Source organism: Delphinus delphis, chromosome 11 (assembly GCF_949987515.2).
Source record: "Delphinus delphis chromosome 11, mDelDel1.2, whole genome shotgun sequence".
Taxonomy (NCBI): domain Eukaryota; kingdom Metazoa; phylum Chordata; class Mammalia; order Artiodactyla; family Delphinidae; genus Delphinus; species Delphinus delphis.
The window spans coordinates 94,373,866-94,401,811 of NC_082693.1; the positions used below are offsets into that span (position 1 = coordinate 94,373,866).

Here is a 27,946-nt window from a genome sequence, read left to right on the forward strand (position 1 = left end):
GCATTTACCATGCACTAATGCATGGAAGTTCCATTACCCATTTTCATGGTTAGTTCCAAACCGAGTTTTCCTTCCCTTTCCCCAGATTGGACCTCATTGGCTGGGTTCCGCAGTTCACTGCCCAGTCTATGAACATTTTTTGAGCATGTCTCCTTGAGTGCTGTGCTAGGCACTGGTGCCTTGTCCCTCCCTCCCCATGAACCTTCTATCCATCTCCTAATCTCTTCTTCACTCTGTCTTTACATAGTAATTTTCTTTCTTTTCTTCTCTCACCTAGCCCATGGGTGAGTTATTTTCTTGTCTATGTCCCAGTGAACATAGTTTTCAGGGGCTACCAGTATGTCCCATAAACATCAGCACTAACCCAAGGCCCTTTCATTTCTATAGTGGTAAAAACCCTGTGGGGGTCACATTAATTACATTCACTGCATATATAAATATCTGCAAGTGAATCTTCATATATATTTGGTATTCTGGTGACAGTCAACACTGCCAGGTAAGTAATTTACCTGCCCAGAGGGAGGGCTCTCCAGAGATGTGTGGCATTTAGACCCATGAAGTCACAATTCTTTAGCTTTTCCAGAGAGCCAAGATGAGACGCTAGCTCAGCCAGGGACTTTCGGCTACTGAACGAGTTCGTATTTTACTGATGAACTGATAAATGTTTGGGGGCCTTAATCTGAATACTGGATAAAACATTAACTTATTGGATTTGGCTTCACTTTTGAGGAGGTACACAAAAGCCTCCCAGAAAAGAAATGTTCACAATTAAAACAAGTGGAAAGAGGAAACACTGCCCCAAAGTAAAACCTAGAAGGTTCTCTTGGTTCAAACAGCATTTATCTGATGGATGTTTTAGTGATAGATGTTTACTAGACTTACTGTGGTGATCATTTTGCAATATATATGTACATCAAATCACTATGTTGTACATCTGAAACTAATAAAATGTTGTATGTTAATTACATCTGAATAGAAAACCCCGGCATTTATTAAGCACATTTATACGTCATGTACTCTGCCAGATGTATATATATATATATATATATATGTATACCTACATCCTCATCTATATATATATATATATATATGCCAGATGCATATATATGTATATCTACATCCTATATATATATATATATATATATATATGTATATCTACATCCTGTTCTAAAGATTAAAGAAGGATTAAAGAAAAAATTTTTAAAATATATAAAACAGTCTTGTGCGGTAATCATTTCTATTAGACAAATAAACACATAAAGACTAAGAAAGGTGAGGAAATGACTTGTCTGTGGCCACCATGCTTTTAAGTGATAGAATGAAAATCTGAACACAGATCTGGCTCAAAATCCAGTGTGCTTTCCACTGAACCACGGTTGCATCTATTCAAACAGTCATATCCCTCATCAATAATAATAATATTATAATAATAGTCATCACTAACATTTATCTAGCTTTTCTCATGTGGCAAGCCCTGTGCTAAGAAATTTATGTATATGATCTCACTTAATCCTCACAATCACCCTATGAGGTAGATTTATCAAGATCTCCACTTCACAGTTGAGAACACTGAGTTTTATAGCAGTTCAGCAATTGCTTTGTTCCCACAGCCGGTAAAGAGCAGGATCAGAGTAGAACCTAGGTCTGTCTAATTCCAGAACCTATTCTCGTAATCATCACACTAGACTGCAGGAAACTCAACTTTAGTCCTGACTCCAACCAGGCAAGTCATTTGATAGTTCTGTCTCAATTTCCTTGTTAATTAAACGGGGATACCGTTACTCGTCCTTACCTATTTCACAGAGATATTGGGGTTATAAAATGAGAAAGTGTACAAGCTTTAAGAAGGGAAATTGCTATATAAATCTAGGCTTGTCACAAGTTTCACTCAGATCTTCCCTCTCCCACGATCATAAAGGGAATTAGCTGACATCATTAGCTCTCAAACATCCTCTGAAGTGGGTAGTGAGTATTATTATCTCCACTTATCAAAAAGCTGAAGCACAAGGAGATGACGTAACTTGCCAGTCAGTGACAGAGCTGGGAATAAAACCCAAGATTCTAACTCCCACTGCTTTTGTTCTTATGGTAAATCCTATTTCTGCATTTCAAACTTAATTGTAAAATAGACAAGGGTGGACATATTAGTGTCCACTTAAAAACACAGATTAAGTTTTCTACTGAGGTGACACTAACATAATCCCTAAGGCTCTTAATCCTCACGTTCTAAAGAAACCTCACAAAGAATCAAAAAGAAAAAATTTTCCATTCCCTTAGTATAGACTTCGGCTCCTTAGTTTTCTCAAGTAACTATTTAATAATCAAAGATTACAAAACCGGGTGACTCATTACCTAGTTTCAACTATGCAGTGAGTCTGTAAAGCTTCCAAAGGGAATATAAACCACATTATGAAATTGTTCCTTCATAAAATCAGAAAAGAAAGAAGCATCAAATACATTCTCACATCATAAACATCTAATATAACTATATAACCTGACTTGGAAATTATTTTAACATACCAACAATACACGATACCCTGAGCTCAAAATTCAAGTTCCAAAGTGGACATCAAAATTAAAATAGTAACAAAAGTACACATGGTACCTTTATGATCATTCTTCTCCCATGCTCCCCACCCAAGCCTCGCCATCAACACAACACATACCTTAATATAAAATAAAAAGTAGTAATGGGGCCAGTTCTCTGTCTTCAGTTCTCTAGCTTAAATAAGCGAGTGCTCAGGCTAGTTCCCAGATTATCAGTTCCTCTTAGTTCTTGTTTTCTAGAACAACACAATGATCTTTCAATTATTAATAGTTTAATAATCACATATTTTGAAATTACCACAGGGACGAGAGGAGAAATAAGAGAAAGAAATTTCCACTCTCAAAATTGAATTTAAATACTGGAGTCCACAGACACTTGATTATTACTCTCTCTGACTCTGAATGAATTAGACTTACAAATGAAAAACCTGTCATTGTGTTATAGGGACAAAAACTAAGTCAAAAACTAAGTCAAACTAAGTAGAACTAAGCTGTTGTTCTACTAATGTCAAGGGAGTTTGCTTCTTGAGTGCCTTGAGATGTCTAAATTCATTGCTGGCCACATAACAAAAGTCCTACGAACCTGAACATGTGCTACGAGGTGAAAGTAAATGATGACATAGGACTCCCAGTTTTTTCAGAGGTTGCTCTAATACATTAGTCTATCTTTCCTTTGAGAACAATCTTTGTCTTGGTTTCCATAATTGAAACCAACTGTATCTTCTGCAGGGTCAAGAGCTCTAAGGTCTCTTGAACTTTGATGTGAGTACAAATTGCCTAGATATCTTATTAAAATGCGGAATATGATTCAGAAGATCTGGGACTGCATGTCCAATAAGCTCCCAGGTGATGGCGATGCTATTGCTTGAGGCACCACTCTTTGAGTAGCAGGACTCTAAGGAATGTTTCCAAATAGAAATAACCTCAATCAAGTTTATTCTCAAAATATACAGTCTCTACCAAGAGTTTATAAAAGAAGATAATATTCCAGAGCCTAAACAAGGTATCTGCTCCCTCTTCTGTGATTTTTACCAGCTGCTTGTAAACTCAATGCAATACTATAAAGGGCAACTTTTAAGAATGACTTTTGTGCCGACAATTTATTGGGGCCCATGTGGATGAACATAAAACCTCAAGTTTTGTAGTGAAAAGGTTGATTCAAAATAAATATTTTAAAATTATGTCAAATACTAAATAAGTGATATTTACAAATAGTTTATAAGAGAATCATTTGGAATTAATAATTTTCATTTCCCCCACAAAATAAATAGCTCACACACTAAAGAAGATACCTTTCCTTAAGCAGGAGGAAAAAAATGCCAAGAAAAATAAAGTCATGCTTATGGCACAGTCATAACATTTTTAGTGAAGAAAATACCAAGATGAAGACATACAAAAGTATATGAGGAGAATCACATGGTAGCAAATTTGCCCTAGGACCTGGGGGAGGGTTCAGGGAAAGGGACCATCTGGCAAATCTAAAAAAAGACTCTACTTGGAAAAGATTATACATGAGAGCAAGAGTCCATTCCCCTCAAAAAAACCCAATAAACCCCCATAAACTTTCATTTTTAGGTTTTCAATAATGTTTTCTTTTCATATGGCCATTGCCCCAACCTCCCCCACAAAATTCAACCAACCATCATAAAACTAAGTTGGTAACAGGTCAAGCTGGCTATACTCCATGTGTAAACTCAGATGCATTCCAAGCCAATGAGGGTAAAATTCTCAGTGGAAGGAGCAAGTAAAAGGGGAACCGCTTCTCTTCACAGAGAAGGATCCCCTGTCTTGAGCATCTCTGAGTGCCTGGCGGTGGAAGGTGCCTCAGCGCTTGTGTGCGCTCTTCAGCCCCATGACCGTGAAGGTAGCAGCCGTCAGTTTCTCATAAACGAGGAACATGAGAGCAGCAGTGAGGGCTGTCTGCAGCAGTTTGGCTTCAAGGCCTTTGTAGAGTCCCATTATTCCAAAACGCCTAAAAGGAAAAAGGTGAGAAAAAAACAAAAGGTTTTCAAAGAAACAATACTATTTTGCAAAGGTTTATTCTTAGGATCAAAAGAAGCTATGGAAGTTTTAGATATAACGGACTTCTGTTGTTTAAGTACTTCTTATCTTTAAACGTATTTGGGGATTGATGAAAGTTTAGTATTTCTTCACAGCCACCATTAATTAGTGGAATGCTGACAGTATCCCACAGATAGGGTACAGATCCTAAAATCCTAAAACCATTTTTATGCCAAAATCTGGGATCTAACAAAGAACTTTTAGATCTTGACTTTAACACTCTCCCAACTCAGTTATTTCAACCTAACAGTCCCTAAATGGTGGCAAAGCTGCCAATTGGTTTAGATCATTGTAGCCGCAACAAAACGAGAGAAAGTGACAGAAATGAAAAGCTCTCCAATTCTGAGTCTTCCCATACATTTGATCTTCTTTTTTAAAAAAATTAATTAATTAATTAATTTTTGGCTGCATTGGGTCTTCATTGATGTGCACGGGCTTTCTCTTTGCAGCAAGTGGGGGCTACTCTTTGTTGCGGTGCGCGGGCTTCTCACTGTGGTGGCTTCTCTTGTTGCGGAGTACGGGCTCTAGGCGCGCAGGCTTCAGTAGTTGTGGCACGTGGGCTCAGTAGTTGTGGCTTGTGGGCTCTAGAGCGCAGGCTCAGCAGTTGTGGTGCCTGGGCTTAGCTGCTCTGCAGCACGTGGAATCTTCCCGGACCAGGGCTCAGACCCGTGTCCCTGCATTGGCAGGCGGATTCTTAACCACTGAGCCACCAGGGAAGTCCACATTTGATCTTCTAACCCAGTGGTTCTCACATCTAGCATACATCAAAATCACTGGAAAAGCTTGGTGAACCACAGATTGCTGGGTCCCCTCCAGAGTTTCCGATTCATTAAGTCTGGGATGGGACTCAAGAATTTGCATTTCTAACAAGCTCCCAGGTGATGAGGATGATGAGGCCAGCCTGGACACCAGCCCTTTAGACCCACTGCTCTAACCACAGAGAAGAATGCTTCAGCTAGAACCAGGAGTTCAGAGTAAACGATGTCTCCAAAGCTACTTTTTGAGAGTGAATTAATCTCATACGCTAGTTCATCAGCAACTCCAGGGCTATATACGGCATGCAGACTGAGAGATTAAAGCTAATCAAGCGCTCCATTCAGAAACTATTCTACATTTTATACATTTGCTATGTGTGAAAACTTATCATTTGGAGCAAATCCTGTGATAAATAGGAATGAAAAGCCTTGACCCATAAATTTCTAGTTCATTGACTAATTTGAATTGTGTTCCCCCAAGAAAGCCAAGCAAGTCCACTTCAATGCTTCTCAAGGTGAGGTCTGCTGGGAGATAACAGAAAAAATATATATTGGTCTCTGTCCTCAGTTCCTGGCACGGAGCTCCTAAAGCCCTTGTAATTTCCTAAGTGATAAGAGCACTAGGTGCGTTTCTTATTCTAATATTTAGTCTTTGATCCTAGTTCCTGATATAGAGTTCCTAAATTCCTCAATTTCCTCGGTGATAGTAGGGTCTTCTGTTCTAATGAGGTGATTCTTGGTGGGCTCCTGGATGGGGCTGGTCACCAGAAAGACCAAGCTGTGATAAGAAACTTGGAATTTTCAGCCCCACTCACTATTCTTGAGAGCAGAGGGGGCTGGAAATGGAGTTAATGATAGATCATGCCTACATAATGAAGCCTCCATAAAAATCCCAAAAGTATGGGGTTCAGAGAGCTTCCAGGTTGGTGAGCACATCCATGTACCAGGAGGGTGATATACCCCAACTCCTCGGGGACAGAAGCTCCTGTGCTTGGGACCCTCCCAGATCTCTTTATATGGCTACTCATCTGTATTCTTTAATAAACTGGTAAACGTACGTAAGTGTTTCCCTTTCCCTAAGTTCTGTGAGCTGCTCTAGCAAACAATCATACCCAAGGGGGAGGAGGTTATGGCAACCTCCAATTCGTAGCCAAGTCAGACAGAAGTTTTGTGTAACCTGGAGACCGACTACCTGTGACTGTCATCTGAAGTGAGGGTCAGCATCCTAGGACTGAGCCCTTCCTTAACCTGTGGGATCTAATGCTATCCCCGGGTACGCAGCATCAGAACGGAGTTAAATCACGGGACGCCCGGCTGGTATCACACAGAACTGCCTGGCGCGGGGAACCCCCCACGCAACGTCTGGTGACCGGAGGTGCCAGGAGTGAAGTGCTCTGTGTCAGTAGTAAAGGAAAGATACACAGTAGTGTTGATTTTCTTCACATCCACTCACATCAGAATCACCAGGGTCTGTTTAGAAATGAAGATTGCCAGGCCCCACTCCAGAGGGGCGGCATGAATCTGTATTTTAATAAGCACTTCAGGTGTTCTTAATCAATCAAAAGTTTGGAGAGGCCTGGCATGGTATACTGCACTGTCCGATATGGTAGCTACTAGCCACACGTGGTCATTTAAATTTAAATAAAATTTAAAATTCAGTTTCTCAATTGTACTGGCAGTATTTCAAGTGCTTAACAGACACACGTGGTTGGTGGCAACCCTACTGAACAGAACAGGTATTTCCATCATTGTAGAACGTTCTAGTGGATGAACACTCATTCAATGGTCCCTGAGTGCTTACTGAGCGTATGAGTTTGAACATCTGGCTCTGCCTGCATCTCTCTGGTGTTGGGCAAGTCATTTTCTCTAAACCTGCTTCCTGATCTGCAAAAATGGGAATATAGTCACCCTTCCACACGCACAAGGCTGAGTGAGAACCAAGCAAGATGAAAGATGTAAAAACACGCTGAATTTCAAAACTATATAATTCTAAAGATTTCCTGTTGACACTACCTTCTTAACTTTCTTAACTACATCTTTCTTAACTCTCACAATGCTGGCAGAAATGGAAATGGGTATCATCTTTTTGGGTCAACATGGCAATACCTATCAAAATTTTGTATGTTTAAACTTCTTAAGTAATTCCACTTCAAGGAATTTTCTCTACAATTATAATAACTGAGGTATACAAAGCTAAATTTATGGACTATTCATTTGTCAATGTTTGTAAAGGCAAAAACCTGGAAACAAACTAAATATTTATCGTAAGTGTATTGGTCAATAAATTATGGCATATTATATAACAAAAAATGCAGTCATTTAAAAAAACTAGATAAATGTACAGATATTGATGTGAAGGATTGTTTGTAACGTTTTTACAAAAAGGCAAGGTACAAAACAGTATTACCATATGATTCCATTTGTATAAAAATGAATACCAAAAATATATGTTTTATACAGTATTCTAGAAATACATGCACTTTTTGTTAACAGTGACTAGCTCTTGGGAAAGAGACAGGAGAGAAAACACAGTAGGTGTGCACGTATTTATAGCTTTATTGAAGTTTAAATGACTTCAATTTGATGAGTTTTGACTGACGGGTACACCCATGAAACAATCACCACATTCAAGGTAGTGAACATATCCATGACCTGAAAAAGTATCCTCACGTCCCTTTGCAATCACTCTCCCTCCACCTACTCTGGCCCTAAGCAACCACTAATATGTTTTCTGTCACTGTAGATTATTTGCATTTTCTAAGTTTTATATAAGTGGAATCATACAGTATGAAATCGTTTTCATACTGACCTCTTTTACTCAGAAAAATTGTTTTGAGATCCATCCACATTTCTGCATGTATCAGTAATTATTTCTTTTTCCTTTCTGAATAGTATTCCACTGTATAGGTATACCACAACTTGTATCTACTCATCTGATGATGGACATTTGGGGTGTTTCCAGCTTTTGACTCTTACAAATAAAGCCGTTATTAACATTTATGCACAGGTCTTTGTATAGACGCACTTCATTTGTCTTGGGTAAATACCTTGAAGGGGAATGGCTGGGTCTATGGTAGGTGTATGTTTAGCTTTATAAGAAAATGCCAAATTGCGTTCCAAAGTGGTTGTGCCATTCTAAATTCCCACCAGCATAGGAAAGTTCTGGTCGCTTCACATTCTTGCCAACACTTGGTATGGTCAGCATTTATTTTTTACTTTATACCAATTCTTTATCTTTGATTTTATTTTTTATCCCAAGTATATTCTATCTTTATAATAAATTTATTTTAAAATATCTTACATCTAGAAACAGTAATAAAGTTACAGCAGCTTTTGCTTCAAAGGTGCTGATCTATTTGACTTCCCTAGGGGTCAGTTTCTTTAAATGAAACGGGGAAATGACGACAGTACCTGCCTCATAGGGCTGTTGTTAGGATTAAGTGCGATTACCCAGGTAGAGCGTCTGGCTTAGTGTCTGCCACATAGCAAACACTCAACAGTGTTAGCTGCTCTCATCACCATTATCACTGTTGTCATCATTATGATGATAATTGTTGTAACTCTTCCTACTCTTCCCTCCCTTTCCCGCTATGACTGCTGCTCTCTAATAGCTGCTTATTTCTATCTATGAGAGGTCATAGGATATGTCATCGATGGAGGACTACTCAGCAGAGTGGTCTCTATATTAGATTACAGCAGGGCTCTCTTTTTTAAAATTATGTTTCAGGTATACAGCATTATAATTTGACATCTGTATACACTACACAGTGATCACCAACACAAGTCCAGTAACCAACCATTACTGTACAGCTGACTCCTTTCACCCATTTTGCCCACCCTTGAATCCTCTTCCTCTCTGGTAACCACTAGTCTGTTCTGTGCATCAATGAGTTTGTTTGTTTGTTTTTAGATTCCACATATGAGTGAAATCAAATGTTTGTCTTTCTCTGCCTGACTTACTTCATAATACCTTCAAGGTCCACCCATGTTGTCGCAAATGGCAGGATTTTATAGGAGGATTCCCTTTCTAAAGGAGTACTGAATCTTTGTAACTAACAAAGAATAAGGACCTAAACTCCTCCATAATTTCCCAAAATGCTGTCATATCTCACTTAGCCCCTAAAGTCAGAAATGTCTGAGCACAGCAGGCAAGGGAGAGGTTTCTAGGCTGCCACTGCCAAGGCAGAAGTGCAAGGTAAGCAAATCCAACCACTTCTTGGCAGAGAGGGCTGTTAAAAGAGAGAACAGAGGGCTTCCCTGGTGGCGCAGTGGTTAAGAATCCGCCTGCTAATGCAGGGGACACGGGTTCGAGCCCTGGTCCGGGAAGATCCCACATGCTGCGGAGCAACTACGCTCGTGCTCCACAACTACTGAGCCTGCGCTCTAGAGCCCGTGAGCCACAACTACTGAGCCCGCGTGCCACAACTACTGAAGCCCACACGCCTAGAGCCCATGCTCCGCAATGAGAGAAGCCACCGCAATGAGAAGCCTGTGCACTGTAACCAAGAGTAGCCCCCGTTCACAACTAGAGAAAGCCCACGCACAGCAAAGAAGACCCAACGCAGACAAAAATAAATAAATAAATAAAATAAATTTAAAAAAAAAAAGAGGACAGAATGTGAACCATCTACAAAGCTCACCTTACTCGTTGGTGAAGAAGATAGAGAATGTTCCGAAGACTCCCCAGTGTTCTGTTTTCTGGGTTCAGTCTGTGATGCCCGAACTGGGGAAGAAGAAAAAAAGATAAATAATTACTGCTTGCTACTGCTTTCTTTATCTCAATTTCCGCTTGCAGAGGAAATTATGTTGGAGTAACATGTTACAGCATATGGTAATAAAAATATCCATCAGTATTTAGATTTAATTAATCCTCTTATTTCAATGAAATAAGTGAAAATAAGAAATATTTTTTCAATGAAGCAAGCATGAGAATTTTCATTTTACAGAGAGTCATGGGGAAAATTCTACCTCAAAAGAAAAAGCCATGCCCACGATGAAGATTTAGATATTGATGGTATGGCTTCCAATCCTTTAAGAAGTTATGATAAACACTAATTAATTAGAATCTCTGCAATTTGAGCTTTTCACATTATATGTTTCTATTATAAAAGTGTCAAAATACATTCATTTGACTGCTACTGAATTTCTTTATATTAAGTACCAATTTTAAAATAGTACATTAGTAAAAATACTTTTAACAGAAGGGAATAATCTTTTTGAACTGAAATACTTTCACTTCCACCTTCATTTTACCCATCAGTAAGTCCTTTGAATTTTTTCTCCCAAACAGACCTTGAATCTCTCCTCCCCACTGCTACCACCATAGTCCAGGCCACGCTCACATCTTACCTGTATGACCGAAATAGCCTCCTAACCTGACAACCTCCTTTTCTCTTAGCCTTCTGACCAATTCACCACTGAAAAGTCACAGTAATCTTCTCGAATTGTAAATCAGATCACATTACTCTCCAGTCTAAAGCCTTGCAAAGGTTTCCCGCTGCAGAGAGACTAAAATCTCATCCTTACCTATAGGCTCCCTGTTCCTTTTCTAATCTCCTCCTGAGCCACCTCCAGCCACAATGGCCTCCTTTCAGTTCCTAGGATTCACCAAGCTCTCGGTACATCATGTTCCCTCTACCTGGAATGCTCTTTCTTCTGCTCTTTGCACAGCTGGATCCTTACCTTCCTTTAAGTCTTAATTTACATATGGCTCCTCAGAGGAGCCCATCTCCAATCATGCCACCTGAGAAGACCCCCACCATGCCCCTCTCCACTAAATCATAGAATGCTGTTCACTTCCTTTATAGCTCTTTCCTCAATCTGCAAAATATCAAATAATGGAAAGAATGCATGAGGACTGCTCCGGACTACTTTATTGCTTTATTAAATAACATTGCTTCAAACAGGGAAACCAAGTATATGAGAATGTTGTTTGACTAAATGCAGGGAGAACCCTGGCACTCACCCTCAGAATTGACTGTACTGTCTGCAGAGGATAGGTGACCGTGGTGGCAATGGCTTTGGCTATTGCACCAATGATGAACACGTCCACAGAGGAAAGCTGGAAAGCAAAGGAAGAACAAACTGCATCAATCTAAACAGCAAGAAGGTGTCAGGGATTGTCTGCTGCTTTCAGAATCAGGGCTTACCTTCATTCGTTTCTTTAAAAGCTGCCGTTTTAAACCTTCATAGAACATGAATTGGATGGCAGGATTGAAGACCAACAGCAAGGAGGGAAATGTGCCATTCCATAAAGCCAGGATTCCTTCATCGCGAATGATCTGGTGAAAAGCATCTGAGCAAGAAATCAAGGACCTTTGATGACAATCCCCTAACTAGAGAAGACAATGTACCCAGAACACAAACCTCATTCTATCAGTATTCTATCACACTGATTCTATCAAGATTTCCTTCTCACAATGACAAGTTAATCAGTTAACTACTTTTGAATAATCATCAGATACTGACCATCACCAAGTTATTGAGAGACCAATTTCACTCATAGGCAACCTTTCCTGACAAATCTGGGGTTAGCATGTCAAGTTTTCCTAAGTAATCATCACCACCACTGGGAACTCTGTACTACACAGAATTGTGAACTGATAGCCCATGTGTTTCACAACAAAGGTCAGTACAGAAAAAGATTAGAGGTGACTTCCCTGGTGGCGCAGTGATTGGGAATCTGCCTGCCAACGCAGGGGACATGGGTTTGAGCCCTAGTCCGGGAGGATCCCACATGCTGCAGCGCAACTAGGCCTGTGCACCACAGCTACTGAGCTACTGAGCCTGTGCTCAGTAGCCCGCGAGCCACAGCTACTGAGCCTGTGTGCCACAGCTCTTGAAGCCCTGCTCCGCAACAAGAGAAGCCACCACAATGAGAAGCCTGCGCACCGCAACAACGAGTAGCCCCCACTTGCTACAACTAGAGAAAGTCTGTGCGCAGCAATGCAGCCAAAATAGATAAATAAATAAATGTATAAAAAAAGATTAGATAGTTCTCTGGAGTCCATTTTATAGGACTGCCTTATAAGAAAACCCCTGTTCTCATTACAAAGATGGAAGCATGGGAAAGGAGAACCTGGCAATGTAATACTATTAAAAAGCAGAAGCTCAAGGATTAGCATCTGATGATGCTAATCTGGTATCCTTATCTAAAGAAAACATTAGGGAAAAAAAAGTAGCAGATTGCTCTTCAGAAATATTCATCCCCTCCCACCTATGCTCCATGGGATATACTCCATGGGTGTATTTCTCTACCCTTTATCTTCTTGGGGCTTGGCCATTGGTTGTGCTTTGGCCAAGAGGATGTTAGCAGACAAAATGCAAACAGGGGCTTGAAATATGCTTGTTATGATTGGGCATGTCCTCTTGTGCTTTTGCCATCACCAAGAGAAGAATATGCTCAGGTTGGTCCCAGGAAAAGGAAGAGAGACACATGGAGCTGAGACTCCTAGGCTGGAGTCAGCCTAGATGAGTCAAATCCCTGTCAATCCAGAGACACAGGAGCTAAACAAATACTTACTGTTGGGCACTGAGATTTGAGGTTGTAGCATTATCATGGTGATAAATTCCAGATACAAAGAGAAAAGAAAATCTTTACAAAGGAACTCACCCAAGAGACACTCACCAATAATACCATTGTAGTTGGTTGGTACAATGTCTTCATTCCTAAATTTCGCCCCTTGCAGCTTCAGTCTGGTGTTTACTACCCAGAGTGGAGTTGTTAGCAGCACATTCACCACTCCTTCAAAAAGAAAGGGGGAGAGACAAAGGGAAAGCAAAATGTAACCTTTTAAGCTTTGCCGTCTTATGTTAAAGCTACACACCAATGTTTCAGTTATACGTCTGCCACTGACCTACTAGGAGACCTAAGGTAAGGTGTCCCTTTGTGCCAGGGTACAACACAAGCCACTACTGTTAGAAGCAATGCAGAAGCCTTGCTGATAGCAGAATGGCTGGCAGCAGTACTTCTCCACATGAAGAGAGTACTGAGTTTCCTCATTTGTATAATAGGAGGCAATCTGTTTGTCAATTTATATAACCACCAAAGTAGCAATTTTGATATAGTTTTAAGTACAGTTTTTAAAAACAGCTTTAAGACAGGGAAGTGACTTGTTGATCACATGCTAAATAAGTCCATGACAATATCACATAAAACACACGATTTACAACTCTCATGTAAGTAGCTCACATGGTTTTAAGTGAGTATGGATCTAGTACAATAAATGAGAGAAAGTGTGACATTTGAAAGTGCTTCAACAGGGACTGGAGGCTCACAGAAGACTTCTTCATCACTTGGGGAATTAGGATAGGCAGGCAGCAAGCAGTAGTTATGAACCATTACAAAAACACCTGAAACAGTTTCACAAGCATCATAATCCTTACAAGTTTAAGGATGGGGATCTTGGCTGCCCAAGGTGGCCTCAGAGTGGAACAATACAATGAGCCAGGTGCTTCTTTTTTGAAAACACATGATCCCAATTTAATACCACCTTGAGTTATTAAAATATTCCTCATCAGTCCTGAAATGATTAGAGAAAAATACCAGACAGACTTGTAACAAGGTGCCTGACACACAGTATATACTTTATAAATGTTTGTTAAATAAATACTTAACAAGTAAACTAATGAGCAAACTCAGCAAACAATGGTATATCAAGCTATCTGGCTCTAGCCATACTCTGAAGAACCAAGAGGCACAATTATAAGGCAGAGAAATCTTCTTTTACTAAAAGCCATTTAAATACAACAGGATTAAGAATGTTTTGATTTAAGAAATCTCACAACATACTATATCTAGAAAACACCAAGGCTAAGCTTGGTGAAAACACCAGGAAATTCAAATTCTAAATTTTCATTAGCTGAACGCAGTTGCAAAAGTAAGATATTTTGGCACCTCTCTCTTAGAAACATTGTGAGAACACATTTCTCAAAATAAAAAGGCATTATCAAATAATTTTGTGAGTTGTATTTGTTATATTTTTCCACATAACACAAAGGAGTCATCTTTAGTTATGACTCAATATATTCATACATTGTCACTTGAGGCATTGATCATAATCTGAAAAAGTCTTAACTAGAGATTCTTGCTAGTCTCATTTTACAAAAGCACAAGTGCCCAAAAGGCCAAGATAGAAGACTATCAATACACGCCCATCTGCCCAGACTTTATAATGTATTCCTATTCAATATAATGTACACATCACTTAACAAAAAACAATCAACAGCCAGAAAAATCAGACTAGAAAGTGCTACTAAGCAGTCTACTGCTTTTTTTTTTTTAAAGATGAAGACAGGAGAGCTCAGAACCAGAGATCACAAGCTTCTGTGGATACTGTAGACAGGCACAGTGTACATACCTTTCTAAACAAATGAAATAGGTTGCCCATTAAATAAATTCTTTGGCAATCAAAATTCCCTTCATGTTCTATTCAAGAGGTAGGCACACACAAAACATTTCAGAGGCAATGCAGCAAAGATTAAGATTTAGCCACTATTTAAAATTCTGCTTACATATCCCCATTATTAACACAGGCTGAAAGATGGAGAGGATTCTAAGGACACTGTCAAGTACAAAAATGCATCACATCATTTAAAGAAGAGAATATAAAGTCCTTGTAAGAACATTTTGTATTTCAAAGCTTTCTTTCTGAGAAGTTCTTTAATGCTCTAAGCCAAAATAGATGGAGAGGTATTTTTTAACCACTATCATTTTATGAGTTCTGGGAAAATACCTGAGGATCCAAACTTTACTAAAAACTTGCAACCTATATAATCAAGCAAAGGACAACATTCCACGGAGGAAAAACAAGCTGCAAACGAATGTGATGAGTGATTCCGACTCTGACTAAAGCACGGTGGATATGGCTGCAGGATAGATAAAGCTGTCTGCTTATTTACGTGTAGAAAATTCTTCTGCCAGTTCCAAGCCATGGCTGTTCCTTCCGCTTTAAGATGGGAATATTAATACCTTACCTACTTAAGAACAGGAAATTGTTTTCCTTCCAATTCAAATGATTCTGTTTTCTTTCTTCATAAAAAATCATTTATAAAAAACAGAACCAAAATTAAAAGATGAAGAACAGTAACTGAACACACTCACTAAAATCACTCACTGACTCAAGGATACGTGAAACACAGCTGTTTACTTCTGAAATATTAAAAACAAAGTTTTATTAGTAGTGAGTCTCCTGAGTTAAGGACAGAAAACAAAAACAGAGAATGCTAATTGGGTGCACTTCTGGGGAACACGTGCCATGACCACTGAGATAAGAAAATGGCAGATCAGGGTCATAAATCTAAGTGCTTGGCTCCTTACAAAGGAATGCAACTTGATACACTACAGGAACAAACCTGCCTTACCAGATTTAAGGCCTAAGGACAGGAAATTAATTTCACTGTCACAACAATGATAACACCGTTGGCATTCAAAAAGAGTTATTGATAAAAATTCCAATTTCATAAAAATGGCAAGTATCATCTTCATTTAAGTTACCTGTAAGGTTCTGATCTCAAATTCTTCCCCAGGGTATTAAACTATTTGGGCTTTCTTCTGTGAAAATAAAATAAATAGTAATAACTCTCTAAGTTCCCAGAAGTGGAGTAACAATACTACTACTCCTAGTTCTCCCTGGCGACAATGCAACTCATTCCTACAGTGACTGGAACACAATGGCAGGGTTCACAGCAGGAAGAGAAAAAGCTGTTTTAATTATCATAAAAATGCGGTAAGCATTAAGATATAAAAACATGAGGAGTTTAAAACTCGCAAAAGTGATTTCCAAGGAATTCCCTACCCTCAGAAAAAGAGAGGACCTATAATCGGAGAATCACAGAATTATAAAGGACTATAAAATTCATTTGATCAAGGGTCTCTCAACTGTGACATCACTGACATTTGGGGCTGGATAATTTTTAGTTTGGGGCAGGGCAGGGGTGCAATTGTGTAGGATGTTTAGCAGTATCCCTGGCCTTCTACCACTAGATGCCAGTAGCATCCTCCAGCTGTGACAACCAAAAATGTTCCCAGACATGGTCATATGTTCCCTGTGGATCCACTGATCTAATCCAATCACCAGGTGATTATTCATTTTATTTTTGAAAATCTCAAAAGATAGGAATTCATTCTCACCCCAATAGCCTATTTTTTACAAGAGCTGTTAGAAATTTTATTTTTACTGATACTAAATCTACCTTCTTAAAGCAACTGGAAACATAAAACTAGCTAATAGGTGTTTTTTTATCTGAGGTATGAATTAGCAATTCTTAAATAACTTTATGTGTATCTTAGGATAAGTAAATGATTATGACCTGCAAGTCAGTCATCCATGGTCTGCTCATCAAGTACGTATTGTGTGTCTAGTATGCGCTAAGTAGGTGCTGATGATACAGAAGTAAATAAAAAATGAAAATCCCTGCCCTTTTGATGCTTATGTTCTAATGGTGCAAGACAGGATAAATGAGTAAAATATGTAGTATGTTAGAGGACAAGGTTAAGGAGAAAATTTAAGCAGAGAAGGGGGATAAAGTTTTGCAGGGTAGAAGGGGGCACCATTTTCATCAGTGTGGCCATTTAGGGAAAGACCTTAAAGGAGGTGAGGGAATGAACCACACAGTAACCAGGCAGAGGAAACAGCAGGTACACAGGCCCCGAGGCAGAAGCATGCCAGGAGTGTTCCTGGAGAAGAGGTCAGTGAGGCTTGCAGTGGAGTGAGTAAAGAGGACGGGCAGGCCAGGTGACACAGGGTTTTGTAGGACAAGGTAAGGACTCTGGCTTTTACTCTGAGTGAGAAGGGAAGCAATTGGAGTCCTTTGAACAGAGAAATAATACAATCTCACTTATGTTTTTTTAATTAATTAATTTATTTTTGGCTGTGTTGGGTCTTCGTTGCGGTGTGTGGGCTTTTTCTAGTTGCGGCGAGCGGGGGCTACTCTTTGTTGCAGTGCGCAGGCTTCTCAATGCAGTGGCTTCTCTTGTTGCAGAGCATGGGCTCTAGGTGCATGGGCTTCAGTAGTTGTGGCACGTAGGCTCAGTAGTTGTGGTTTGCAGGCTCTAGGGCACAGGCTCAGTAGTTGTGGTGCACGGGCTTAGTTGCTCCGTGGCATGTGGGATCTTCCCGGACCAGGGCACGAACCCGTGCCCCCTGCATTGGCAGGCGGATTCTTAACTACTGCGCCACCAGGGGAGCCCTCACTTATGTTTTAACATGAGCACACTGGCTGCTGTGTTGAATACATATTGAAGGGGACAAAGGAGGAAGCAGGACATCAGTTGGGAGGCTCTGAAGATAATCCTGGCAAGATTTAGTGGTGGCTTGGACACAGGTGGTAGTGGGGGAAGGGGCTGAATTCTAGAAACCATATGAAGAAACAGGCAATAGGATTTGCTCACAGACTTGAGGTGGGGTCAAAGAGAAAGAGGATGAATTCGACTTTTGGTAGGGCAACTAGTAAAATGAGGAAGATTACAGGAGGAGTGGTCCTTTAAATTGAATTCATTCAATCAACATTTAATCAGCACCTTCTGTGTATCAGGCACTGGGGATACCGAGATTTAAAACAATGTAGTCTCTGCCCTCAAGGAGTTCACTGTCTAATAAAAGATAAAGACAAATATGCAGACTATTGTTATCCAGCAGAGTAAGCACTGAGACAGAGGTATATACAGAGCTGGAGCACAGAGGGTAGGCACCTAACCCAGAATACAACTTGGGGGTGGTGGACATGAGAAACAGGGAAGCTTCCTGAAGAGGAGGTGGCTTGAGATGAGAATAAAAGGATGACTAGGAATTAATAAGATAAAAAAAGCAGTAAGGCTGCTTCAGACTGACAACAGCAGCTGTAGAGCAATGAAGTTACTAAGGGCTCGGTCTATTCAAGTAATCGCAGTTTGGCACAGGAGAACAAGAATAGAAAAGACCAAGATAGGGAGGTAAGCAGTATCACAGCAGATCTCATATGTTAGGCGCTTATCCTGCACGTGTACGAGGGGGGCCTTTTCTGCTGAGGGTGCCGCGACTCCATCCTACACGCAAGCGGCAGACACTGAAGGGTCTGAAGCTGGGCACAACATAATCAGATTCGGATATTAGAATAGCAGTTCTCAATCATTTCTCTGACAAGACATGTAACAGATGATGTTCACAATCAACACAGACCCACGGGTTCTCCCTGGACGTCAAGCGTAATTCCATTCTTTTCTCACGCTCTCAAGAAAACATTTCAGAATGTAAATGAATTAGAATGATATTAATACAGTGGGATCTCTTTTAACCAGTTCCATATAATGGACTCACCAGATAAACCTGTGTTCCTCTTTCCCTTTACAGGACACACCGACAGATGCCACGGCACGCTGATAGCTACGGCCAGTAGGCTACTCCCTAGTGTACCCGTGCTCTTCTACTTCCATCCCACAGGGGTTTAGGCTTACCAGGAGTGAATTATGTCTTTTCTCAAACCTGCTTATGTCGGTCATATCTGTTACAGTAGGCAAAGCATTTACAGGTATGGGGTATACAAGAAAAAAAGTACAAAACTTCCATCAGTGAGTGGATATGTCTTGGCCATACAAAAAATTGGATAAGTATATATTCACATATCTTAGGTTAAAATAAAATATTTAAGGCATGTAGGCTATTTATGATAGTCCCTACTTCCATTGACTTTTTAAAACTAACTGCCCTACCATACCAGTCTAGCTGTTTTAGGTATGGGAGGATCTACTGTAATTATAAACTGCATAAGAGTTAGAAAGAAAATGAGCAGAGCACAGTGAGAGAGAATAACAAGGGGTTGTGTGTACCTAGTAGATAATGGGATGCCAGATAACAGCAAACAAACAACTTTGGACACCTAAAAAGAAGAAGATTTAATCATATACTTCATAAACTAGTAGTTTCGTGGGAAGTTATATGAGTTAGTCTCTGACAGTGAGTCATAACCTTTTAAATGTAAATACATATGAACCACGGTAATCTAAAAAGTATTAAGGGACTTCCCTGGCAGTCCAGTGGATAAGACTCCGCACTCCCAATTCAGGGGACACGGGTTTGATCCCTGGTCGGGGAACTAAGATTCTGCATGCCCCATGCCACACAGCGCGGGCAAAAAAAAAAAAAAAAAGTATTAAAATCAAGGTATTACCAATACTTGGTGTCAAGTATAAAACATCATACCAGATTGCCATTTGTTGCAATTATGTAAAAAAGAAGATTCCTCCTCTACAGGTTGGATCTATTCTGATATTTTTTCAAGTGAACAAATCTCAAACTTGAGTTCTTTGAATTATGACATTGCTTGAAAACCATTCTTCTAGAAAGGCTACTTGAAGCACAACTATGCAAAGTATGTTAGTGAGAAAGACTTGAGAGGCAAAGAGATCAGAACAGAGCAATGGTCCAAGGGAGAGATGATGGCACTTGATTTTGGGAAACGGCTACGGACATGGAGACGAGGGAATGGATTCAAGAGATATTTAAGAGACACACTGATGGTTCATGAAGACCAGGCAGACATGGAGGGTAAGAGAGCACCCTCTATGAAGACTTCCAGATTTCTATCCTGAGTTACCTACCTACAAGTATTCACTTATTACCCCAGAAAATGAAACCCTGTGTGTTATACTCTTTATGTGAAAGTTGGTCTGGTGGGGGTTGGGGGTGATGAGGGTGGTCAAAAGGCACAAACTTCCAGTTATAAAGTAAGTCAGTCATGGGCATGTGATGCACAGAAGGTGACTAGACTTAATAATACTGAACTGCATATTTGAAAGTTGCTGAGAGTCGATCTCAAAAGTTCTCACCACAAGAAAAGAAAAAAAATTGTAAATATCTGTGATGATGGATGTTAACCAGACTTCTTGTGGTGATCATTTCACATTATACACAAATATTGAATCATTATGTCATATACCTGAAACTAATAGAATATTATGTCAATTATATCTCAATTAAAAAAAAAAGTTGGTCCAAGTGAAAGTTCATTATATCAAAATCAACTTGAGACTAAAATGAGAGTACTAAGCATAAGAAAGGCTCAGAGACCAAATAAAAAAACAGCAGTGGTCTCATATAGGTGAAGAGGAAGAATTGGGGGCCATGAATACTCCTGGCCTGGTAACTATTTTTCAATCAAATCATTTTCATTTCAAATGGACATTTACATTATTCAACTGTGTGGCTCCCAAATCAGTAATTTTTCAAAGAATATATCAATAAGTGAGTCCACAAAATACTAACACTAAACATGCAACATTTAAATAAATTAATTTAGATATAGACTAGATAAACACAAAAAACCCATAGGAAAGAGATCTACTTTTTTCCCATCTCTTTAATAAAACCCTGATTAATTCAACAAATATTTTGTTTATTTAGCAAATATTTATTGAGCTCCTACTACATGTTAGGAATTGTTCTTACTGAAAATTTAGCAAGGCAGGGGGGAACAGATATATATATACACATATGCCACAAAAGCAGGTATCATATGTATTCGTTATCTTATATATGTATAGATATAACAATTACACATATATAGAGATAAATTTATAATTGCAATATATATTGTCTAATTCATGTAATATATATCTTTAACTTTCTTTTTCTTGGCCACACCACGCGGCATGCGGGATCTTAGTTCCCTGACCAGGGATTGAACCTGTGCCCCCTGCACTGGAAGCACGGAGTCTTAACCACTGGACAACCAAGGAAGCCCCTATATCTTATATATATAAAGTATATATAAGATACTACTCTGCATCTTATATATATCTTTGATATACCATATATAGATAAAGATGCCTGCTCTTATAGAGCTCATATTCCACTAAGTAGAGACAGACAGTAACTAAATATTCACAATATCAGGTTAGTGGCTCCTTAGTGCTTCTGAAGTCTCAGATGACAAGGATCCAAAGTCTTCTAAAATTGGGCTCCTATTCAACTCTCCAACTTTATTGCTCATGTTCCTACACTCACTCACAAAATTATAGAACTCACTGATCTAAATGTGGTCCTGTATTCTCTCAGTTTGCTACCATTCTCTCCATCCAGAAACCATCACCACTTATCTCCAAGTGTTACTAATTCTGCCAAGGCTCAGCTCAAGAGGCACTGCTTCCTATAAGGAGATACCTCCCAGCCAAAAGTGACCTTTCTCCTATGAACCCCTAGGGTACTAACGACTATGGTGATACTGACTACACTGGGCTGTGCACTAAAAACTCTTTGTCACATCTGACTAAATGCTTTCACACTCATGGTGGGCTTCATGAGTGTGTAACCTGTCTTGTGCTTGGTTTAATGCTTTAGTGTCAACCATCTTGAAATGCTTAATAAATTGTGAACAAGGAGTCCTGCATTTTCATTTTATACTGGACCCTGAAAATTATGTAGCCAGTCCTGTTCATGTTAAACATTGCATGCAATCCTCAGTCCAAAAAAACAAAACAAAACAAACAAACAAACAAAATCCCCCCCAAAATCCCCAGAAAGTAAGCAGGAAAGGTATTGTAATTTTCATTTTTAAAAAAAGAGACCTTATGTCCATAAATTCTGGGTACAGGCTGCTAAACAGGGATAACTGACCCTCCTCTCTGGATTAAGAAGATAAAAATAAGCCAAGTCAGCTCAAAAATAAAACTTTGTGTATATGGTCAACTGATCTTCACAAGGGTGCCAAGACCATTCAGAGGGGGAAAGGACAGTCTAGCCACATCAACAAATGGTATTAGGAATACTGGATTTCCACATACAAAAGAATGAAGTTGGATCGTTATCTTACATCACACACAGAAATTAACTCTAAATGGATTAAAGACCTAAAACTATACAACTCCTAGATGAAAACATAGGAGGAAAGCTTTCATGGCATTAAACTCAGCATGATTTCTTGGACATGACACCAAAAGCACAGGCAAAAAAGGAAAAATATGCAAATGGCACAATATCAAACTTAAAAACTTGAGCATCGAAGGACATATCAACAGAGTGAAAGGCAACCTACAAAATGGGAGAAAATATGTGCAAATCGTATATCTGATAAGGGGTTAATATCCAGAATACATAAAGAATACTTATAGTGCAACAACAACAAAAAATCAAATAACTCAAAAAATGGGCAAAAGATTTGAACAGACATTTCTCCAAAGATGCTCAACATCATAGGAAAAGATGCTCAACATCACTAATCATAAGAGAAATGCAAATCAAAACCACAGTGAGGGCTTCCCTGGTGGCGCAGTGGTTGAGAGTCCGCCTGCGATGCAGGGGACACGGGTATGTGCCCCGGTCCGGGAAGATCCCACATGCCGCGGAGCGGCTGGGCCCGTGAGCCATGGCCGCTGAGCCTGCGCGTCCGGAGCCTGTGCTCCGCAACGGGAGAGGCCACAACAGTGAGAGGCCCGCGTACCGCAAAAAAACAAAAAACAAAAACACGGTGAACTATCACTTCGCCATCATTAGGATGGCTACTATAGAAAAAATAGAAGATAACAAGTGTTTGTAAGGATGTGGAGAACCTGGAACCAACTGCTGGTGGGATTTTGAAATAGTGCAACCAGTGTGGAAAACAGTATGGTAGTTCCTCTCAAAATTAAAAAAAGAACTACCATATGATCCAGCAATCTCACTTCTGGGAATATATCCAAAAGAACTGAAAGCAGGGACTCAAAAGAACTATTCATACAACCCATGTTCATAGCAGCAAATATTCACAGTAACCAGGAGGTGGAAACAACTCAAATGTCCATCAGTAGATGAATGGATAAACAAAATGTGGTATATACATACAATAGAATATTATTCACCCTTAAAAAACCAGGAAATCCTGTTACATCCTACAATATGAATGAACCTTGAGTACATATTATGCTGAATGAAATAAACCAGTCACAAAAAGACAAATACTGCATGATTCCACTTATACGAGGCATCTAAAGTAGTCACATTCATAGAAACAGAAAGTAGAACTGTGCTTACCAGGAGCTGGGGGGAGGGTGGAGAGGGGAGTTGTTATTTAGTGGGTACAGAACTTCTCATGTATAAAATGAAAATGTTCTGGAGATCTGTTTCACAATAATGTAAGTAAACCTACTACTGAAATGTACACTTAAAAATTGTTAAGATGGTAAATTTTATGTTATGCATTTTTACTACACACACAACACACACACACACAGAGTCAAGTCAGAAAACTAATTACATTCTTTGTAGCATTACTTTGTGTTAAAATAACCTCTCGGGGTATATGGACCACAATATAAGCAACAAAATATAAAAATATCTTATATTCAGAAAACTTAGTTACCTGCAACAAATCCAACTACCAGATCTTTTGCAGTAGTAGAATGCTGACCTTTGACCCAGACTGCTTTGAGGCTATTAAAAGTGTAGAAATAGACAAAATTGGAGCAGCAGAGACTGGAGATAACTGGAAACCACCCTCGATATGGTGCCAGGCTAGGGGAAGAACACAATAAGCAAAGTAAAAATGCTGAACAAAAGGCACTAGAAATGAGAGTCCTAGAAAAGGCTGATCATCATTCACATATTCTCAAAGTTCACTCCTACACTACAATGTACTCCAAACTGTACACATATTCTACATTCTGAGGAGGCCCAAACCAAGAATTCTTTTCTAGCGTTAATGATACCAAAGAAACAACATACATTCTATGACTGATTTATTGATTTCCCCCCTCGATTTCCTTTAGTAAATTGCTATGTAAAATTAAAGGCAATTTCCTCATGGCTGTTAGTTAATATAGCATCATTCACATTTCATTACAGGGCAAGAACATTTAAAATGAAGTAAATATAGAAGTGCAAAAAAAAAAAAAAGTGATGGGGGCATGTTATAAGGGCACAGGAACCAGACTGAAGGAGCTCACACTGGCCACACCTGGGACAATTTGAGCACCAAAATAATTAAGTAATTAATTGTAAACCATTGAATTTCTGAGTCTGTATGATACTAAATTATTTCCTCATAGACTGCTTATAGTTGCAAAAGAGGAAAAATAAAATTATTCAGTGCTAACTTGAATCTAAGAAATCATAATTAACCAATGGAGGGCAAGTAGACAATATGTGACTCCAATGTGACGTCCTGAGGAGGACACAATTTCAACTATACATTATTCTGGCCAAGAATGCATAGACTCAATCTAATCATGAAGAAACATGAGGCAAACTTAAAGTGAGAAAAATTTTATTTAAGGAAAAATAAGGGGAGAAGGTCCACATCTTTGAAAATGTCAGTCGTAGGGGTAAGGGGCTTTGATGTATGGTATGTAACTTACTCTCAAATTAATTCTGAAAAAATCTGTGTGTGGTGTGTGTATGTGTCTGTGTAGTAAAGAAAGAAGGAGGGAGTGGGGAAGGGAGGGAGAAAGCATGAGCACAAACGGAAGAGTGTTAACAACAGGTCGATCTGGTTAAAACACATACTGGTATTCTTTGTACTATTTTAGTTTTGCAACTTTTTGTAAATTTGAAATTATTTCCAAATAAAAAGTTTTTTAAAAGGTACACAGGTCTGAATGCATCTGATAGAATGAGCTGAACAACTATTACCTTCTTCAGTTTATTGTTCATTGGTTTCATGTAAGACGCCATGATCAAGAATCAAAATGGTCAACCACAGAACTTTAAGGAAATGAAAACAACTATGTATTTACTTACAACTCAGGCAATTACAAATTCACAACACTGTGAGGCTTTGAGAATGGATAGAAAGTGAGTGTAGGTATGATGGACGCCCAGGAATCTCCTAATGAGCTGCTCTACCTAACAAGGATGAACAAGGTAGTACTCACAGGCCTTCTTCTTTAATGATCTCCAGGAGCACCATGTGTGTCGTTTTGGACTTTCTTTTCTCATCAACTACAAGACCAAAGAGTACATGTTTAAACTAAATCCTTTGAGAATTGTTATCTTCAGCATCAGCAAGTTTCACTGAAACGCCATTTACCTCACATGAGCAGTCTCTCACCCTATTCTTTGCGCTCCCTAGTTTGCCTCAGAACTCAATGATCCTCCTCTGCTCCCATGTGCTAAATTTCCTACTATTGATTCCATGGTTTCATCTGTTATTCATGAACCATAAAGCATTTTAATTCAATACCTAATTTCCAAAGTAAAAAATGTAACAGGAGAAATTTATTTCTTATATTTCATAGGGCTCTTTAGGTTTTTTTCAAAGTTATATATTCTCCTTTTTATCTTAATATCTTATAAAGTAGAGAGGAAATAAATTACCATTTCCCTTTCAGAGAAGAGGTTACAGACACAAAGCTGTGAAGGACACATGTAGTTGGCAGCAGAGCCGGGATTAAAATTCAAGTTTACAAAGTTTTAACCTTGTGCTCTGTTCCCTAATCTAAAAAAATAAAAGGTCTCAAAAAGATGGGAACTCTGCTTTTCTTGGCATTCTAAATAAAACAAAACGTACCTTAATTAACTTCAAATTTCCTACCCACATCTGAAGACTATTTTGAAAACATAAAAATAGGAAAATGAACCGATTTCTTAAGAATTAAAATTGGTACCTTTATGGCTCATGGGATGCGAAATTAGGAAACCCCTGTACAAGGCAATCTAACAATAACTATCAAAATTACAAACATTTGCCTTTTGATCAAACAATCCTATTTCTGGGAATTTACCTCATAGAACTTACAGAAACAAATTAGCATATGGGGAATTCCCTGGTGGTGCAGTGGTTAAGAATCTGCCTGCCAATGCAGGGGACGCAGGTTCGAGCCCTGGTCCAGGAAGACCCCACATGCTGTGGAACAACTAAGCCCGCGAGCCACAACTACTGAGTCTGCACTCTAGAGCCCGCAAGCCACAACTACTGAGCCTGCATGCTGCAACCACTGAAGCCTGCGCGCCTAGCGCCCATGCTCTGCAACGAGAAGCCACCTCAATGAGAAGCCCATGCACTGCGACGAGAAGCCCACGCACCGCAATGAAGAGTAGCCCCCGCTTGCCACAACTAGAGAAAGCCTGCACGCATCAACAAAGACCCGATGCAGCCAAAAATAAATAAATTAATTAATTAAATTTATTTTAAAAAATCTAGAAACAATAAATGCTGGAGAGGGTGTGGAGAAAAGGCACTGCACTGTTGGTGGGAATGTAAATTGATACAGCCACTATGGAGAACAGTATGGACGTTCCTTAAAAAACTAAAAATAGAACTGCCATATGACCCAGCAATTCCACTACTGGGCATATACCCTGAGAAAACCATAATTCAAAAAGATACATGTACCACAATATTCATTGCAGCACTATTTACAGTAGCCAGGACATGGAAACAACCTAAATGTCCATCAACAGATGAATGGATAAAGAAGGTGTGGCACATATATACAATGGAATATTACTCAGCCATAAAAAGGAATGAAATAGAGTTATTTGTAATGAGGTGGATGGACCTAGAGTCTGTTATACAGAGTGAAGTCAGAAAGAGAAAAATACCGTATGTTAACACACATACATGGAATCTAAAAAAATGGTACTGATGAACCTAGTGGCAGGGCAGGAATAAAGACCCAGACGTAGAGAACGGACTTGAGGACATGGGGAGGAAGGGGAAGCTGGGACGAAGTGAGAGAGTAGCATTGACATATATACACTACCAAATGCAAAATGGACGGCTAGTGGGAAGCTGCTGCATAGCACAGGGAGATCAGCTTGATGCTTTGTGATGACCTAGAGGGGTGGGAGAGGGAGGGTGGGAGGGAGTCTCAAGAGGGAGGAGATATGGGGATATATGTATACATATAGCTGATTCACTTTGTTGTATAGCAGAAACTAACACAACATTGTAAAGCAATTATACTCCAATAAAGATATTTAAAAAATGCTGTTAAGTGAAAAATGTAAGATATGGAACAGTGTGAAAAGTATGCTTTTTGAGTAATAAAGAGAGGAAATTGAGAATATATATTATTTGCTTGTTTTTCTACATAAAGAAACTCTCAGGGCTCTTTGAGAGACTAATAGAGACATTATCTACAGGGGAGAGAAAAGGAGACAGTGTAGAGTGAGATATTTCACTGTACTGCCTATCTTTTTATGTATTTTGGTTTTTGAGTCATATAAAATTATTACCTTTCCAAAATCTCTAAAATTAATTAAAAATAGTGGCCATGAAGGATTTTAATATAGGAATTAGTTTATTCAAAGCTAATCTTACTCTTATCTCTTCATCTAAGTTCTGGCATAGGTTTATAATTTAAAGTTGAAAAATACTGAGGAAAGAACAAGCATAAGTTACAGAAAGTTGCATAGCCCTGTAAAGTGAAAGAGGGAGACTAGGACTACGTACCCACGTGAGCAGTGACAATGGTATCTGGCTCCACCATGTTTCCTATTCTCTGTTCTCTTTCCAGAAAATCTACCCCCAGTAAAAAAAAATCTCTACATTGTGCCTTTCAAAAGTCGTATTGTTTATTAGAATGAACTGTAATGATTCAAAATTACTAATGCAAGCCCACTCAGGTCTCTCAGATTAGAAAATGGCTGAGGCTATGACTCATTCACAAACATCAAAAGTATTTAAAGTTAGTG

General features: G+C 39.2%; 1 protein-coding gene across 3 annotated transcripts in view; it reads right to left on the bottom strand.

Annotated features, from left to right (window-relative positions):
* Nucleotides 1-1,161: 1,161 nt before the first annotated feature.
* The window catches only part of SLC25A17 (solute carrier family 25 member 17), a 47,449-nt gene continuing 20,664 nt past the window's right edge, over nucleotides 1,162-27,946 (bottom strand). For 2 of the 3 annotated variants that reach the window (XM_060025718.1, XM_060025719.1), the window contains 7 exons: nucleotides 25,183-25,249; nucleotides 23,673-23,824; nucleotides 12,991-13,107; nucleotides 11,513-11,658; nucleotides 11,329-11,424; nucleotides 10,004-10,086; nucleotides 2,667-4,519 (listed from right to left, as the gene is read on the bottom strand). In XM_060025718.1, coding sequence (XP_059881701.1) covers nucleotides 4,372-4,519; nucleotides 10,004-10,086; nucleotides 11,329-11,424; nucleotides 11,513-11,658; nucleotides 12,991-13,107; nucleotides 23,673-23,824; nucleotides 25,183-25,249 — 809 coding nt within the window. In that variant the 3' untranslated portion in view covers nucleotides 2,667-4,371. Of the gene's footprint in view, nucleotides 4,520-10,003; nucleotides 10,087-11,328; nucleotides 11,425-11,512; nucleotides 11,659-12,990; nucleotides 13,108-23,672; nucleotides 23,825-25,182; nucleotides 25,250-27,946 lie in introns of all 3 variants that reach the window. The other variant, XM_060025717.1, reaches the window with a different exon arrangement.